We start from the raw sequence: 17,792 nt of genomic DNA on the forward strand, positions 1-17,792 counted from the left end.
AAGTGGCAAAATGCCAATGCCAAGGTCAATGTAGAATAGTGAGGACCTAGAACTGGAGAGAGAAGCACTGTCTTATGTTGTAATTAGATAGATCCTAGGAAAGGTTACAATTTAAAGGTTACTGCAAAGAGCAGGCCACTAGTGGAGATCATGCCTACACACCAGTGCTGGTAGGTGTTCAATACTTAGGTCCACAGTGCTGCCTCTCAGATGCCTGGATCTACTGATGTGGCTGCTAAATGACTATGTGGCAGTCTTCCTTCCTGGGCTCCTCTCCAGGTCACCGCTTTGCCTTCAGCCTGTGTTTTGGTTTCTGCTACTGCTTGCTCAGAAAGTGTAGTTACCTCATTCTGGAGGGGCCACAACTTTGTGCTGTTTTGTTATTTATGTATAGGAGGATTTAAAATGTATCTTCCTAATCAAACCAGCTTTTATTTAAGTTTCCAGAGGCTCCTCTAGTTTGGGCCATCAGCAATATGCTCTTATCCTATTTTATTGCTAAAACTGTTTCCTTGAATCAGAACAACTTAAACTCTTAGCTCTGACACTTCAATCTGCAAAAGTGGGGCTGGCAGTCCTTTACCAAGGGACTATCATCCAGCAAGCTATCCTCAAGACTCATTGGCAGGCTGTCTAATCTTTCTGCTAGTTGCTCTGGTCTATTACAACAGCCTTCAGGCAAATGTAAAAGTCCTAAATAAGCCTTATGTACATTTATGAAAAATGGAAATGAAATACCATGCTTCACCTTTTGAAAAGTATTCTTTAGGGTTTTAGGCTTGTTTTGTTTAGTTTAGTTCAGAAAGATAAAAATGCATCATGTATGGCTCCATTATTTTCTATAATGTTAGTTGTATGTTGAATTAGAAAATATAGTTTATTTAGACAATATTATAGGTACAGTTTTTGAACTTTTAGAAGACTGGATTGTTCATTTATTTTTAGTTTATATGAAATAAACTAAAACTCAGAGTATTAGAGTAAAACAAAGTTGTAATGCTTTCTTGACTTTTCAGGGTCAAATAGATACAGAACATATTAATTTTCCCCATTAGGCAGGCTAACAGAAAAAGATAAAATATACATGGAATAAAAAAGCTTTTTCTTTTGTGTCCTGTAACTTTGTGTATTGATTATATTATGAGGGGGGAAATTCTGAATTTGGATCTGGATTCTAGTTCTGATTCAAGCTCTAATTTTAAAATGTGTGACCTTGAAATCTTCGATGAATCAATTTTCTCATTTCTAAAGAATGGATTTGAAATGCTAGAGCTTGCTGCCCGTAGGAATCACTGAAGATCTTAAACAAAGAACCTAAAAACAACCCAGTAACAATGGTATACTCCTCAGGTGCATTTGAATGGTCAGGTTTGGGAACCACTGGTCTTGGATAGCTCTAATATACATATGCTTTTCAACCAAAACAAGTGCATAGTACAGCGCTGCCTAGTGCCTAATAACTAAAAACTGAATTGGGTTTCATTTTATATGCTAATATAGTCAGCAGTTTCTGTTTCTTTCTTTTTTCTTTTTTTTTAAAGATTTTATTTATTTATTTGTCAGAGAGAGAGCAAGCGAGAACGAGCACAGACAGAGTGGAAGGCAGAGTCAGAGGGAGAAGCAGGCTCCCTACGGAGCAAGGAGCCCAATGTGGGACTCAATCCCAGGACGCTGGGATCATGACCTGAGCCAAAGGCAGCTGCTTAACCAACTGAGCCACCCAGGCGTCCCAACAGTTTCTGTTTCTTTTGATGCTTTCACTAACATTTTTTAAAATATTTTATTTATTTATAAACAGAGAGAGCGAGTGAGCACGCACAGCAGGGAGAACAGCAGGCAGAGGGAGGGAGAAGCAGGCTCCCAGAGCAGAGAGCCTGATGCAGGGCTTGATCCCAGGATCCTAGGATCATGACCCTAGCTGAAAGCAGAGGCTTAATGACTGAGCCATCCAGGTGCCCGAGGGACTTCTTTTTTTTTTTTTTTTTTTTAAAGATTTAATTTTATTTATTTTAGAGAGAGAGAGTGAGCAGAGAGAGGATCTGAGGTGGAGGGTGGGGAAAGAAGAAAGAATCTCAAGCACACTCTGCACTGATCACAGAGCCTGACAACCCCATGGGGCTTGACTCTATGATCCTGAGATCATGACCTCAGCCAAAACCAAGAGTCCCATGCTTAACTGACTGAGCCACCCAGGAAACCCTTCAAGGACTTTTAAATATTTTCACATAATAAGAACTGCCTGGCAATAAAGACTAGAGCAGGTAGAGTATGAACTAAACTAGGATTGCCCAAAAGTGCCTGGAATTTTTTATGGAGTTAGAAATAACAGAGAAGCATTTAGGTAAACATATAATTTCAAAAGCGATTGTTAAGCACAATGATAGAAGAGATAGAAGAGATACATCATCTCATTTATCCTTATGAAATCTTATGTCAAATATTACAAACTCATTTGTAAAAATGAGACAAAGACAAAAGACAAGACTATAGTTCAAATGATAGAATTGCAGAACTGGAAATAACTTCTGTATAATATCCTCCAAACTTCAATCATTTGCAAACCACTTTTATTATTTTGGCCAGATCTTACTATGACCCATACTATGGTTTACCTAATATTTTTCATTAGTTTGACACTCTTGAACACTTTTTCAGTTGTCCAAAGACAAATATTTGAAACCATGGGTTTTCTAACAAACATTAATTAAATGTAAATTAAAAAAATATTGGCACCATACTTCACGACTTTAACACCATACATGAGACCCTTACTTAAAACAACACCTGCATAATCACTCCCTTAGTTTCTGTTTGCATGTTGCAGTAATCATAGACATGTTACTTGGTTTCTCCATACCTTTGTTTCCTCATCTTTAAAGTGGGGATAATTGAAAAAAAATAAAAGAAAAAAATTAATTGGGGATAATTGTACAACCCTATAGGATGCTTGTGTGGCTAACTAAATGAGATAATATATGTAAAGCGATTAGCACAGTTCTCTACATGTAGTAAGCTCTCGATAAACGCTACCTGTTGTTAATTCTGGATTGCTTTTTGTCCCGTTAGCATTGTCATAATTGGAAAGTTGTTTCTCTCTCTTCCTTTTTAGAGATTTTATTTTTTAAGTAATATTTACAACGAAAGGAAACTCGAACTCACAACACTTGAGATCAAGAGTCGCACGCTTGACTGAGCCAGCCAGGCGCCCCTGGAAAGTTCTTCCTTAAATCAAACCCGGAACACCTCTCCTATTACTTTCCTCAATTTAACTAAACTGCTAAACGCTGAAATCAGAACTTTAAAGTGTCCTGCATACTCACTGTTATATTTTCTATCTCAACTTGCCTTAGATGAGGTGCGGGTTAAAACCTTGGGTTTTACAGTTTTTTTGCAGTGGATGTCAAGACTGAGGAAGAACAGCCCTGCCCTGGACACACGCCTATTGGACCGCACTTTTCCTCAAATCCCAGAGCCAGTTGGAGAGCCCCAGGTTCCCAGGTCACTTCTGGGAGAGCGCCTTTCCTTGAGTTCCTGTCACGTCAGTCTCACATCCTCCCACCCCGCCCAGGTTGGGTTTCCTCCCCTACACTCTGAGGGGGAAATCACGTCAGTCCGGTTTCTAAACTGTCTTCTCAGTGCTTCGTCCTGTCGCTCAATGCCCGGTCACTTATGAGTTAGGTTTTCGCCTTACCGAAGCGGGGTGACCAAGCGCAAGAACCTCTGTAAAGACGGGCGGTCACCGTGGTCACCCAGAACAACAAGATTCGCAGGCTTAACTGAAGCGTCCGCTATTTTGCTTCCTGGGAAATGTAGTACCTGAACGGTCCTCCTCTCTTCATTGTCAGTGTCCGAGGCTGCCGGGAGACTACAATTCCCAGCATACTCAGCGCAGGAAAGGATGACCCGAGTCAGCAGCTCCACGTGACTACTCACTATGGCTTCCCTGTGTCCCGGCCAGCTGTCTGGTGGTTCGGCGTGATATGTTAGTTTTTTGAGGCAGGGTACCACCGTAACGATTTCGACATGCAAAAAATAAAATCTCTTATGACCCGACAGGTAAGTCTCGGAGGCTGAAGCAAAGGCCTCCTTCGTCTGCGCTGGTAGAGGAGCCTAGATACTCTGTCCCTGAGCTGGGGCTGGCGGAGAACTTAGGTATGGCTGGTGGCAGGTATCAGGGGCACGGGGAAGCCAGGGCACACCCTAAAAAATTCACCGAGCCACCGTGATCTGAGCCATGCTCAGGCAGGTAGCGGCGTCCCAGAAACATTCCTTTAGATAAGGTCAATGAGCAAGTTTCAGTAAGGGCTATCTTTGTCTCCCTTCCTTCTTGCCATCGTTCCAGTGACAGCCCCCGCTACCCTGCAAGGGCTCCCTTTATCAAGAACATGTGTCGTCTGTGAGCAGGTGGCTTGAGTAGGGAGGTGAGGTCTGTGCAATAGAGATGCCTGGAAGGAGTGAAAAAAACGGATGAGTTGAAGACAGAATGGGTAGCTCCATGACTTTGGGCAAGTTCACAAACCTTGTAGCTTAAATTTCCAGATATGAAAATGAGAATAATAATTATTTTTGTTAATCTTATCTTACAGTTCTAATATGAGTTGCCAATAAGTTAATGCATGTGAAATGATACTTAAAAAAATCATTGTTATGGCAAAATAGTAGCCTTTTATTTTTACTGCAATGATTATTCATTAATAAAAACTTTGGCTTTTTTTTTAAGTTTCATCTCATAAATGTTAGGGACTTCCTAATAATGTCTCAGCTTCCTTCAAGGAAGAAGGGACAGCATTTCCTTTAACACATTTACTGATTATGACTTGGTTTTAGATACCTTTATTTATTCAACTCTAATATTTCACCAGAATTGGCCATTCTTTATTATCTTTATATGAGAGAAGTATAATTTAGAGTTTTCAGTCAGAAAATTTTGAGAACTTTGGAGATACGGGGGATAATCTTTTAATGAAAGGTTCATTTTGAGTTTTCTTCTTGTTGACTAGAAGGAGATTACAAATTCCAAATTAAACTCTTATTTGAGATATAATCTGAATAGGTTACAAATGGTAGATATCTTGTGAAGAACACATGAGTCCTACATGATTATTTTACTCCTTTTAAATCATATTGTTAATGTCATGGAACTAAAATTTGAAAGTTCTGTGAATAATAAAAGATTTAAGTATGTGACAGTCCCTCATATTTGTTGAGACTGGTGTTAGGGTTTATACCACTTGTTACTTGAGGATGTTTAGGTCCTGCTCCATCCTGCCGTAGCTATGTGACCTTGAGGAAGTCACCAAACTTTTTAGAGAATTTGTTTCTACGTTTTTTTTTAAGATTTCATTTATTTATTTATTTGAGAGACAGAGATCACAAGCAGACAGAGAGGTAGGCAGAGAGAGAGAGAGAGAGGGAAGCAGGCTCCCTGCTGAACAGAGAGCCCGATGTGGGGCTCTATCCCAAGACCTTGAGATCATGACCTGAGCTGAAGGCAGAGGCTTAACCCACTGAGCCTCCCAGGTGCCCCATGTTTCCACATCTTTAATATAGGAATACTAACATGGATCTCATGGTGTCAGCCTGGTGCTGATGTTCATATGCTAGAATGAGGATAAAAGAGATAAAGGAGTTAACACACCTGGGTCTTATCAAGGAAGTGCTTGATCAAAGAAGTCTCCTGAAGGTAGTGGAATTGTGAAAATGGTGACTCTTGAGCCTCAGTCAGTTGCTTATTGGACTTGAGAAGGTCGAATCAGTGCTTAGTTGGTATAGAAAAAAACCTAAGAACACATACAGAAAGCTGGAACCATACTGTGTAAAAAGAGAGATAAAACTAGGAGTTTTACACAGATTTTTTAAAGGCTATATTTATTTATTTTACAGAGAGAGCGAGAGCTCGAGTGGGTAGGGGGGGTAGCATGGAGGAAGAGCGAGAGAGTCTTCATGTTGATTCCATGTTGAGTGCAGAGCCCGACTTGGGGCATGATCTCATTATCCCAAGATCATGACCTGAGCCAAAACCAGGAATTGGATGCTTAACTGACTGAGCTACCTAGGTGCCCCTACACAGATTTTAAAATTCATCCTCGTTATGTTTGTTTATGGCTTGACTTCCACATGTTTAATCATTACTAATACACATTTCATTAATCTTTGAGATATGAAAGTAGAGTACTGCCTAGAGTAACACTGGAGATTTTTATTTAGCACTCTATTATTGGGTTAAATATAGTAGTATTACAAATAAATATACACAAAGATTTTTCTTTTTTGTGAGGCTGAAGAATTTGCTGATGATATCATTATGGTGGAGCGATATGAAAAGTCTGTGCAACTTAGGTGTTTTGGCATTTCAGCTCTGCAAGGATCTTGGTTTGGAAAAGAGTGCGAGGGTGGGCTTTGTTAGCACTCTTTATTTAGATCAGTTCTGTTGTTCAGCCTTCTCTATTATGCTGGCCTCTGTTCTTTCAGTTCATTCAACAAATGTTTACAGAGCACTATGTGCCAGGCACTATTCTAAGTTTGGGGGTGCAGCAGTGAACAAAACAGACAAGTGCTCAGGCAAACATAGGGATTAATGTTTAGGAAGAAGAGGAGTTAGGGAGTTGTTGGCAATTTGGGATCGTTTATAACCTTAAATAGTGTGGCCATGGAAGGCCTCACTGAGAAGGTGACATTCAGGTAAAAACCTGAAGGAAGTGAGGAAGTGAATCGTGTGGATATTTGGAAAGCAACATTCCGGGTAGAAGGAAGAGCAAATGCAGAGACCTTGAGGCAGAAGCATGGCTGAGGAACAGCCTGACGCCAGTGTAGGGGGAGTAAAGTAAGTGAAGAGAATACAGTAGGAGATGAGATCTGGATGAGGTCAGAGGGCTGAGAGCAGGAAGCCAGATCACACAGGACCTCATTTTGACCTCATCTTCTACTACTTCTCTTCTCACTAATAGCAAAGCCAGGCTTCTACTTTTATTGAAATAGCAAGCAGGGGATTGATCTCATTTTACATATATGGGCTTCAGAAAGATCTTTCTGGCCTCTCTTAAAAGGACAATTTGAAGAGGGAAAAAGAGCAAAACCAGGTAGAACAATAAGGATGCTGTTGCCATATTCTGAATGAGAGAATGTGTGGGCCTTAACCAGAGTGTTAGTTGTGGAAGGGTTGACAAGAGGTTGGATCATGGGTATACTGTAGATACAGAGTCGACAGTTTTTCTTGACGGATCGGATTTGGGCTATGAGAGAAGGAGAAGCATCAGGGTTGAGTCCAGATTTTTTGGCCTCAACAATTGGAATTGCCATTTAATGAAGTGGGTAAGGCTGAGGAAGGAACAGAGGAAGGCAGAAAGTTTTTAGACTTACTCATATGAAGGCCTCTTTTAGACATTTAAGTGGCTAGATAACATAAGCAGTTGGCTAAGAGTCTCAATTTCTGAGTAGAAACACAGAATATAGATACAAATTTGGGACTTACAAACACATTGAACTGGCTAAGATCACCAATGGAATGAGTGTGGATATAAAAAGGAGTTCACACTTGCAACTCATGAGATACCAATGTTAAAAGGTTAGGGAAAGAGGCAGATCTAGAGAGGCTGATTGAGAAGGAGAAGCCAGTAAGGGAGGACTGCAGCATCTCAGAGATCACCTGTCCCATATCAGATGCTCAGTAAATATTTGTTGGATACATAGCGGATAAAGAGAACCACCAAGTAGACTGGGTCCCGGAAGCCAAGTAAAGAATTTAAAAGAGAAGGGAGTGATCAGCTGTGTTAGGTGCTACAGACAGGTGGCAGAAGGTGAGAATGAGCCTTTGGACTGAGCAGCATGGAGGTCATCTGGTACTCGACAGCGGCACTTTTCATGAAGTAGTGGGGGAGGAAAGCCTGATTAGGGTTCAAGGGAAGTTGAGGACTGAGAATAACGACTATGTTGAATTTTGCTGAAAAAGAGAAGGAGGCAGAAACCACCTCACATGCTCCTTTTGATCTTTGGGACATAAGTTGCTGGTCTCCTAAATGGACATAGAAGATTCATGTAGACATAACAGAAGTAGTCTAAGTGTTACTGTGCTTCAAGCAAAGAAATAAAGTGCAGAGGCAGGTATTATGTGTGCTGAATTTTGTATAAATTTAAACTGGAGAAATTTATTAAAACAGATACCAAATACCAAAGAACATCAATAATGTTTAAGGATTACAGCGAAAGTTTCAGTTTTATAAATGCAGAGTACCACAGTTTTAACCATGACTTAACTGCTTTAGGGAAGTGAGGATAAAAATCGTGACTTCATTTTTGTCAGTAGAAATTTATAAAATTGCTAATCAAAGGGTTCAAGATCTATAATCCTAAAATACACATGTCAGATATGCTCTGAACATTTGTGTAATTCTTTATTTCTGTCTTGACAAAAGAGAAACATTTCTCTGTGATCACAGTAATAATATTCAGAATAATGGTTAGCCCTTAAAGAAAGCTTGCCATATCCTAGACACTGATTTTGGCCTCTCACATACATTATCTCCATTATTACTTATTATTGGCCTCTGCATTATTGTCATATTCATTAGAACATAAAGATAGGCAGGTTAGACAAGTGGTTCAAGACCACAGAGCCCATTCCCTGAATCACTGAGCTCCTCTACTTCCTAACATGTAATACGGTTTCCAGTTTTTACTACTTCTATTTTGTACATTTGGTGGAAAATTGCCATATGCAAGTAGCAAATTATTATTGTATGGGGTGACCCATTTGGAGTAAGGCCTTTTCCTATGTATTGGTATATATTACTTCTTTACATTTCAGTCATTGGTTTCTTTATCGAGTAGCTCTGGGGAGAAAGAAAATTACCTGTGGTATAATCCCCCAAGAATTTCTGTTAGATTGGTTAAACACATCTATAGTTTTAAAAATGTTTGTTCAAAAGGTGTGGCAGGGGCACCTGGGTGGCGCTGGTAGGTTAAGCATTCTTGGTTTTGGCTCAGGTCATAATCTCAGGGTCGTGAGTTTGAGCCTTGTATTGGGGTCTGCACTCTGTGGAATCTGCTTGGGACTTGTTTTTTCTCTCTCTCTCTCCTTGCTCCTCCCCCTGTGCAGGCTTCCTCTCTCTCAAATAAGCCTTTTTTTAAAAAGGACATGGCAGTTATATTTAAAAAAAATATATTTTGGGGTGGTCATGATTTTGAATCAAATTATGAAGTTTGCACTCGTGTGTGTACGTATTTATGTGTGTGTGTATGTGTGTATGTGTTTGTGGGAGAGGGAGAGGAAGAGGGGTAGAGAGAGAGAATACGAGAGAGAATGAAAGTGAGAGAAACCGGGGTGGAGTGTCCTGAGAGTAATGGAATACTTGGGGGTGAGGCAAAGCACCTTGTCTTAAAAAATTGTAGTTATGACTGGTCATATCTTGTAATAGGAAAGATAAAATACATAGCTCTATAATTTAAAAATAAGCAAGTTCTGCTATATGTCTCAAATAGTTAACCTAAGTATGCCCTGTTTTGGTTACTGAGGACATCAAAGGGCCAATATAGGGTATCTAAAGGACAAAAGGCTCTTCAAATTTATGTACCAGCTAATTTTGTTTAAAGACTAATATTACAGGGACTTTAGGTATCTGCTTTGAATAGCCCATATTTAAAAAGAGGCTTTCAAAGAAAATGAGATTGCTAACTTCTTTCTGTCTTGATAACTTTCCTTGGTTCAAATGAGAGTTTCAGAATTCCTCAGTTGATTTGAATGTAGAAATTATTGGGTACCAGGAGCTAAAGAATGGTAGAAAGCAGTAAGATGTGAGATTTAAGTTCCAGTTATGCAGTTAAATTGGGTATATTGGTGAGAAATTATCTGGTAGAATCAAGGGTATTTATGTATTAATTAAACAATTAACATTATTTAAAAGTCTTTGATTAGCTCAGCTGGTTGGTGTATTATATTAGAGAATCATGATACTTGGTCCTTGTTATCAGGTTAATTTGATAATGATTAAGATTTAAGTGCTTCCATAATGCTTTCTGTCACCCAATAGTCTTTTCTTTTGGTTGTTTTTAAACCATGGTTAAGTTAGACTTCAGGCATTAGTTGTGAAGCTGCCATCTAATACTTCTGAACTTCTAAAAGTACATATTTACTTGATTTAATAGTAGTACTATATGTATTAAGTGACAGTTGTTTTTAGAATATATGTTCTGTATATTTTAAAGCTGGAGATTTTCTATTTAAAATGGTGATTTCTATTTTAATAAGTATGTTCTGTCATTTTACAGTTCTGTAGCATAATTAAAATTCTTTTTATTATTACTTTTTTTAAGGGTCTGAAAAGCCCTCCAGAAAGCCTTAGTGATCTTGGTGCCATTGAGAGTCTCCGGGTCCCTGGAAAGGTATTGATCTACATGTGTGAACGTGACTTTTCACTTCCTTAAGAAATAATATTGCCTTTGGATAATAATTGATTCACAGAAGATTTTCCTTCCCACTGACAGATGGTAGTTATGATTAAGCTAAGTAAATTTTTATAGTGTAGTAGGCTTGGGGCTTGTTTTTGCTTTCATTACTCATTGGGATGCAGTATGATTCTTTATAGTGAAGCAGAAAATGCAAAATTGATAAATTTAGAGTTTATTATGGTATCAGCTTCTTAGCCTGAAAGCAGTTTTTTACACACACATATCTATGTATGTATGTGAAACTTAATTGATTTTTCTGCTGTGATTTGGAGAAATAAAATGAAATAATACACTTTTTATGCTGTAACACCATGAGTCAAAAATCATCGTTAATCATGTTTTTTATAGAGCAGATTTTTAAGTAGCTAAAGCATAATTTATACTAAATTGTAGATATCTTAGATTTTAATTCCCTGATTTATGTTAATTTCTCAGTTTACAAATTTAATAGATTTATTTGAAAGCTAACTGCTTTTCCCTCGGGACAATTATTAACCATTGTTAAAAAAAAAAAAAATCCCTGCTGTTTCTCACTCTGGGGTGTTGCCACTTGGAGCTACCTCCACGAATAGCAGCTCCATCACAGATCACAATGTCTTCCTCTGAATGTCTGCTCTTGTGATTTTCAATTTGAGGATCATATTTGGAAGTACTGTTTGTTTCCTGCATCTGACATCTTAATACATAGGGCTTGTTTCTTTTAGTCAGAATTATAAGTCCTGAAATGATGTCTTAGTGTCTGCTGCTCAGGAGAGTGATCTCCCACCTCTATAAGGAGCCTTACCCCCTAATGCGAATTTTGTATTTATAGCTTAGCTTTAATTTTGGGCCAGACCCAAACATATTCTCCAAATGTGGTAAAACTCTAACCAGCTCATTTGCATGAAATGACTCAGACAAAAAGCTTAGAGAGGCATTTTGAACAGTTTTGCGTGATGTTATAAAAGATTGTTGCATCTGATGAAATTGGGAACTAAGCAATAACCATAAATCCTAATTGACAAATAATTCTTTTTATTTCTTTGACTCAAGAAAACAGATCATGCGTTATGAACATGGCTTGAATTAGATTGCATTTGATGTTTCAAAACCAGTGTAAAATTGATGAGTGAGGTTCTTTAAAAAATACATGAACGTATTGCATAAGAACTTACTGTTGTTTTTAAACCTTGGGCAAATTTTTGTTGCCTTTAAACGAGGCACCTTGATGTTTTCCAGTAGGGGTAAGTAGTGAATTTATAATGATCTCATTACCCAATCTTCTCGCTGTCCCCCCACCGGCCTGTAGCGTGTGATTGGAGATGACTGGCTCTTGGTAGAGGCCAGTTTGGGATTACAAAGTCAGCAAATATAAATGCTTCAGGTGATGATTAAGCTTGGGGCGTTGGATGGGTTAGCCTGGTGGGGTAAGTGGAGGGAAGATAGGCAGTAAACAAGGTGATTGCAAAGTATGACAGATACTATAAAGGAAATAAGATGATGAGTTGAACTCCAAAGCTAGAGGCTCTTCATATGGAGTAGTCAGTGTAGGTTCCTCTCTTCTCCCTTTCTCCTTTTTCAAAATTGATATTAAATTCTATAAATTACTCTGAAGTTTGGGATTTAAACTTAGCAAAGTGTATTGCAGAGAAAATGCTTACAGTAAAATACTAGGTTTGAAAAGCAAGCTACCTAATAGCTTCGCTAGGGTAGATATTTTTTTAACTTAATGTATACTTGTTATGTTGTCTGTTATCTAAAAGACAAAAAAATAACAAGTTGCTGAGGATATGGAGAAAAAGGAGCCCTGTATGCTGTTAATGGGAATATAAATTGGTACAGCCACTATGGAAAACAGTATAGAGGTGCCTCAAAAAATTAAAAATAGATAATAATATAGAGAATTTAACAGAAAAAATTATAAATATAATTACCATATGACCCAGCAATTCCACTTACAAAGAAAATGAAAACAGTAAGTTGAAAAGATATATTCATCCCCATGTTCATTGCAGCATTATTTACAACAGCCAAGACATGGAAATAACCTAAAGTATTTATAGATGGTTGAATGGATAAAGAAAGTGTGTGTGTGTGCACGCGCGCTTGCTCGCATGCATGCACACGCAGGATAGACCTTGAGGGCATTTTGCTGAGTGAAATAAGTCAGAGAAACACCATATGATCAAATGCTATATGATCTCACTTATATGTGGAATCTAAAAACAAAACAAAACAGAAACCAGTTCATAGATACAGAGAATGAATTGGTGGCTACTGGAAGCAGTGGGGAGGGACAAAATGGGTGAAGGGGTCAAAAGGCATAAATTGCCAGTTACAGAATAAATAAGTCATTGGGATGTAATATACAGCATGGTGACCATAGGTAATAATACTGTATTGCATATTTTATTTATTTATTTAAAAGGTTTTATTTATTTATTTGACAGAGCACAAGTAGGCAGAGAGGCAGGCCCAGGGAGAGGGGGAAGGAGGCTCCCCACTGAGCAGGGAGCCAATTCAGGTCTTGATCCCAGGAGTCTGGGATCATGACCTGAGCTGAAGGCAGCTGCTTAACCATCTGAGCCACCCAGGTGCCCCTCTATTGCATATTTTAAAGTTGCTAAGAGAATAGATCTTAAAGTTCTCATCTAAGAAAAAAGAATTCTGTATGTGGTGGATGCTAACTAATTTATTGTGAGGATCATGTATACAAATATTGAATCATTATGAAACTAATATAATGTTGCAGTTGTACCTCTCAATAGTAGTAATAATAGGGGTGCCTGGGTGGCTCAGTGGGTTAAAGCCTCTGCCTTCGGCTCAGGTCATGATCCCAGGGTCCTGGGATCGAGCCCCACATCGTACTCTCTGCTCAGCAGGGAGCCTGCTTCCTCCTCTCTGCCTGCTTCTCTGCCTGCTTGTGATCTCTGTCTGTCAAATAAATAAATAAAATCTTAAAAAAATAGTAATAATAAAAGCCTCACTGTGTTAGTTTGGGTTCCCCTGATATTCTAATGCAGGAAGTAAAAAATAAACCCAACTTACACTATTTAAGTGGTCAGTGTAAATACTTGTATAGCAAAACTTTTAAACATTAACTTCATCTAATAGCTCTAACTCACTCAATTATATGTATATAGAACATTTTTTAAAAAAGGCGCCCTTGGTCTTTAGGTATGGACCCATTTCTTCCCTTTCTTGTTATAATGTTTAAGTTGTAAATAAGGAATTGAGATTTCAGTGGGATTATCAAGAAAGAAAGAGTTTAGCTTGGATTGTGTTATGTTAAAGGTTCTGGTATAGGACACCTGGGTGGTTCAGTTGGTTAAGCATCTGACTCTAGATTCAGCTCAGGTCATGATCTCAGGGTTATGGGATCAAGTCCCAAGTCTGGCTCACACTCAGTGGAAAGTTGGCCGGAAATATTCCCTCTCCCTCTCTTTCCCCCTCTCTCCCGCATCTCCCCCTCTGCTCCTACCTCCGCTTGTGTGCTCTCTCTCTCTCTCTCTTAAATCTCTTTCACTCTCAGATAAGTAAATATTTTTAAAAAGTTCTGGTATAAAGAATAAATAGAGGGGAAATATTAGGATGAATCATGGGAAATGACTGTTTCTTTAGGTTAAAAATAATTTAATATTGGCCAATTTCATATGGGTGCAGCTCACTAGAAAGAGGAGGTTGGTGAAGGAAAACTGAAGGGCATTAGGTGTGATTGAGAATCTAGAAAGGACTGTTGATTGTTTTTTGTTTCTGTTTTTGTTTTGTTTTGAGAACTATATAAATTCTGAGTGGGAAGAAACCTTGGAAATCATCTGGTAAAATTTCTGCATTTTATGGACAGGATGATGCTCTCTCCTATTTTAAGACGTGAGTCAAATAATGAATCATATACTGGAAATTTGGAATTTTGGCGGAGAAAATAGGAAAAAAAAAATCAAGAGTCTTTTTAGAACTTTCTGTAGAAAAGGAAACTTTGAGAGTTCCAAAATCTTAGCTTAAATTGTTCAGAGCCAATGTCAGTGGTGTACAAGCTTTGCTGCATATTAGAATCACTATTAACCAGGCCCTATGCAATTCTAATGAAGTCGGAGTGTGTGGGGTGGAGCCAGGTGTCTGCAGTAAAGTTTAGTGATCCTCACGTGACCCCAGTGTGAGCATTTTTTGGGAACCTTTTGCCAAGTGGAGGACATGATGACAAGAACAGAGAAAGGGGAACCACAGGAACTGTTGTAGACAAAAAATTTTGAAGTTTTTTGGACAGTTTTTGTGGGAAATAGTAAAGAGTTAGTGATGACCTAAAATTTCATTCCTAGGAAGTAGATTATTTTGTATTTCAGATTAATGGGATTTCCATGCTGAGGTAAGGATATAAGAAATTAATCTATATAGTATTTATTGACTAAATATGTTACCCATTTAAAGAGATTTGTACTTTTTGAATGATGTGAAAGGTTTTTACTTAATTGGTTATAAGACTTAAGACCAAAATTTATTATTATTATATATAATAATCACAATAGCCACAGGGTTTAAGTTACAGAACTTATTAGGATTGTATTCAAGAGTGTACGTTGAATCCTGATTTAAAATATCAGTATTCAAGGGCACCTTGGTAGCTCAATGGGTTAAGCCTCTGCCTTCGGCTCCGGTCAGGATCTCGGGGTCCTGGGATCGAGCCCTGCATTGGGCTGTCTGCTCAGTGGGGAGCCTGCTGCCCCCCCCTCCACCTGCCTGTCTGCCTACTTGTCATCTCTGTCTCTGTGTCAAATAAATAAATAAATAAATAAATAAATAAATAAATAAATAAATAAAATCTTTAAAAAAAATCAGTATTCAGAACCTTATGTTTGTATCTTGACTTTAAGTAAACACTTTCCATAGTTCTCTCATAATGGTTATATATCATAAAAAGAGTACTGATAAAAAGAATACTAATAATATTTTATTTTTTCTGAGCCCCTGCCTTCTCATATTATTCTTTAAAGATAAAGTTTTTTTGTTTGTTTCTTTTTAAGACCCTAATTTTACTAACTCATAAATACAAATAGGATTCAGCTAGGTTTGGTATTACATGATTGGTTTAGCTATGCCTTCGATTTTTTTTTTCATTAAAGAAAAATGTAGGCCAAGGGAACAAAAGGAATCTCTGTTGCAGTCATATTTGTCTAAATATAAGGAGGTATTTTTGTTTGCATACTTAATGCATTCCACAAATATTATCGAGTACCTTCTCTTATAGCATTCTGGGAGTTTGTGCAGAATGTTTTCTTGCTTATAAAATGCTTCTGTGAAGTAAGATAAATGGATTTGACTTGACGTCTTAGCATCCATGGAAAGAATCCTAAAACCACACACTAACTACAGAGCTTGGTTTTCAGAACTTTACCAAGATATGAGGAAAGTGTGCTGGAGTCAGAGTCTGGAGAGCTAGGTTCAGGTGTTGAGGTAAAGATTGAGCTTATGAAAGGGAAATTGCCTTAACTGTGGGATTGAAAAGAAGATGGGAACATGAAGTTTAGGAAATGAAGAAGGGTTAAATTTGAGAGAGGACTTAAAAGCAGAATTTAGGACTGAGGATTTTATTGGACGTGGAAGGTGAAGGAATTGGAAAGACTGGTTTCTAGACGCTGAGTTGAAAGTGTTATGATATCTTTTCTCAGAATAGATAATATTTCTTCTTTTGGAGAGTGGGTCTGATGAGGTATTTTTAAAACTAAAATAAAAACAGGAAAACAGAATCTAGACTATTCACTGGACTTCCCCCTCTTTACTTCAGTTTGTGACATGCCTTTCTTTAGTATTAACGTCCAAGTGGACAGGCATGTGGCAGACAGCTTAATGTTTGTCACTGAGGTTAAGAAATCTTTTAAAGACAGATTTAGAAAAAAAAATTTTTGATGTCTCTTAAGCTATTATTTTGATGTTTTCCTTTTCATAGAAATAAATTTAGAAAAATACCTGTTAAAAATATAACTGTTGAGTAAGGGAAGTAAATAAAAATATTTGGCAGAGTATCACATATGAAAGATTTGCTTTCTAATTTTGTGTTTTTAGTATCTGTTAATAGGTATATTTATTTATAAAATCAGTTCTTATTCATGATCTTCTTCTTTAAAAACAAATGTGTTTATTTAGATGATTTTTTGCATAAAAAGTGATTAAAGTACATTATTTCTATCACTTATATATGCTATAAAGCTGGATTAAGAGAATTCCACTTTAATAACCTTCTAGAAAAATCTGTAAATCTTTTTATGGAAGCCTCAAATTGTAACCTCACCAATATTCCACTAGATGGCACTGAAAGCCTAAAAAAAAAAAAAACAAAACTCCCCCCCCCCCAAAAAAAAACCTCAAACAAAACAACTGGTTGGCTTTTATTTAAAACACACAAACAAATGGATGATGAGCCGGGTGCTTTAATGGATCATTATTGTTGTTCTAGTGGAATTTTAAGGAAATGTACAATTTCCCCACGTAATCCGACATCTGGCAATTCATTACAAATTTATATGTCGTGTGTATGGTTTTAGGGTATCTGATCTTGAATCCTGTTTCTTTTGGAAACAAAACCTATTTTTGTGCAGTGATTTATGATTTTTATAATACTGATTGAATATTGAAAACTTCATGTTTTTGTTCTTCTAACTATAGATTTTGGTAGTTAAACATTTTTTGCTCTCATTTAAATCTCTAATGTGATAGTAGCTTTGATAAGACTATAATTATTTTTTGCATTTATTATAGCAGAATAGCTTTTTAAGTTGATTGACAAAGAAATGCAAACAGTAAGAAAAAAAACCTTTGATAAGATTTGCCTTGGCAAACCCCAATCCATGTTTATAAGAATAAAATTTCTTTTTTTTTCCTTCCTCACTCCCTCTCAACACAATGAGTTCTGCCATTCAGGACTGTAATGTGAACTGTAGTCTGATAAACTACGTACAGAAATGGAAATTGTTTTGCATTTCTTTTTTTTTTAAAATTTTATACATTTTGGGGGGTTTTAAAACTGGACCTATGAAATGAAGATTTTTGCGTTTATCTTTTTTGTTTGAATAAAAAACCTACTATTGTAGATAAGTTTCCAAGTCGTTCTGTGATTTTAAAAATTCGGTTAAATTGCTTTTGAAAATTAAAGAGAAAATTGAGTTTAGAAATGGTAAGAACTGTGACATTGTCATAACTCACTTTTTACACTTATGAAAGTGAATAGAATTTAAAGATTTGAACTCGAATTAAAATGCCATTTTAAATTTGTGTGGTATTTTGTATAATTTAAAAGTAGTGGTTAAAGTGCAAAATTTGTAGTCTTTTTTTTCCTTTTTTTGTCTTGAATTTGAATACATTCCCTTAAGAGCTGAACT

General features: G+C 37.3%; 2 protein-coding genes across 3 annotated transcripts in view; one reads left to right on the plus strand and one right to left on the minus strand.

Annotated features, from left to right (window-relative positions):
* Positions 1–3,760, minus strand: part of HEPACAM2 (HEPACAM family member 2) — a 52,881-nt gene extending 49,121 nt beyond the window's left edge. The window contains exon 1 of one of the 2 annotated variants that reach the window (XM_044246038.1): positions 3,692–3,760. The gene's annotated coding sequence lies outside the window, so the exon portion shown is untranslated. The remainder of the gene's footprint in view (positions 1–3,691) is intronic. The other variant, XM_044246037.1, reaches the window with a different exon arrangement.
* VPS50 (VPS50 subunit of EARP/GARPII complex) overlaps positions 3,753–17,792 on the plus strand; it is a 128,700-nt gene continuing 114,660 nt past the window's right edge. The window contains exons 1-2 of the mRNA XM_044246030.1: positions 3,753–4,056; positions 10,309–10,377. Of these exons, the coding sequence (XP_044101965.1) occupies positions 4,024–4,056; positions 10,309–10,377 (102 nt within the window). The 5' untranslated portion in view covers positions 3,753–4,023. The remainder of the gene's footprint in view (positions 4,057–10,308; positions 10,378–17,792) is intronic.

Source organism: Neovison vison, chromosome 4 (genome assembly GCF_020171115.1).
Source record: "Neovison vison isolate M4711 chromosome 4, ASM_NN_V1, whole genome shotgun sequence".
Classification (NCBI taxonomy): domain Eukaryota; kingdom Metazoa; phylum Chordata; class Mammalia; order Carnivora; family Mustelidae; genus Neogale; species Neogale vison.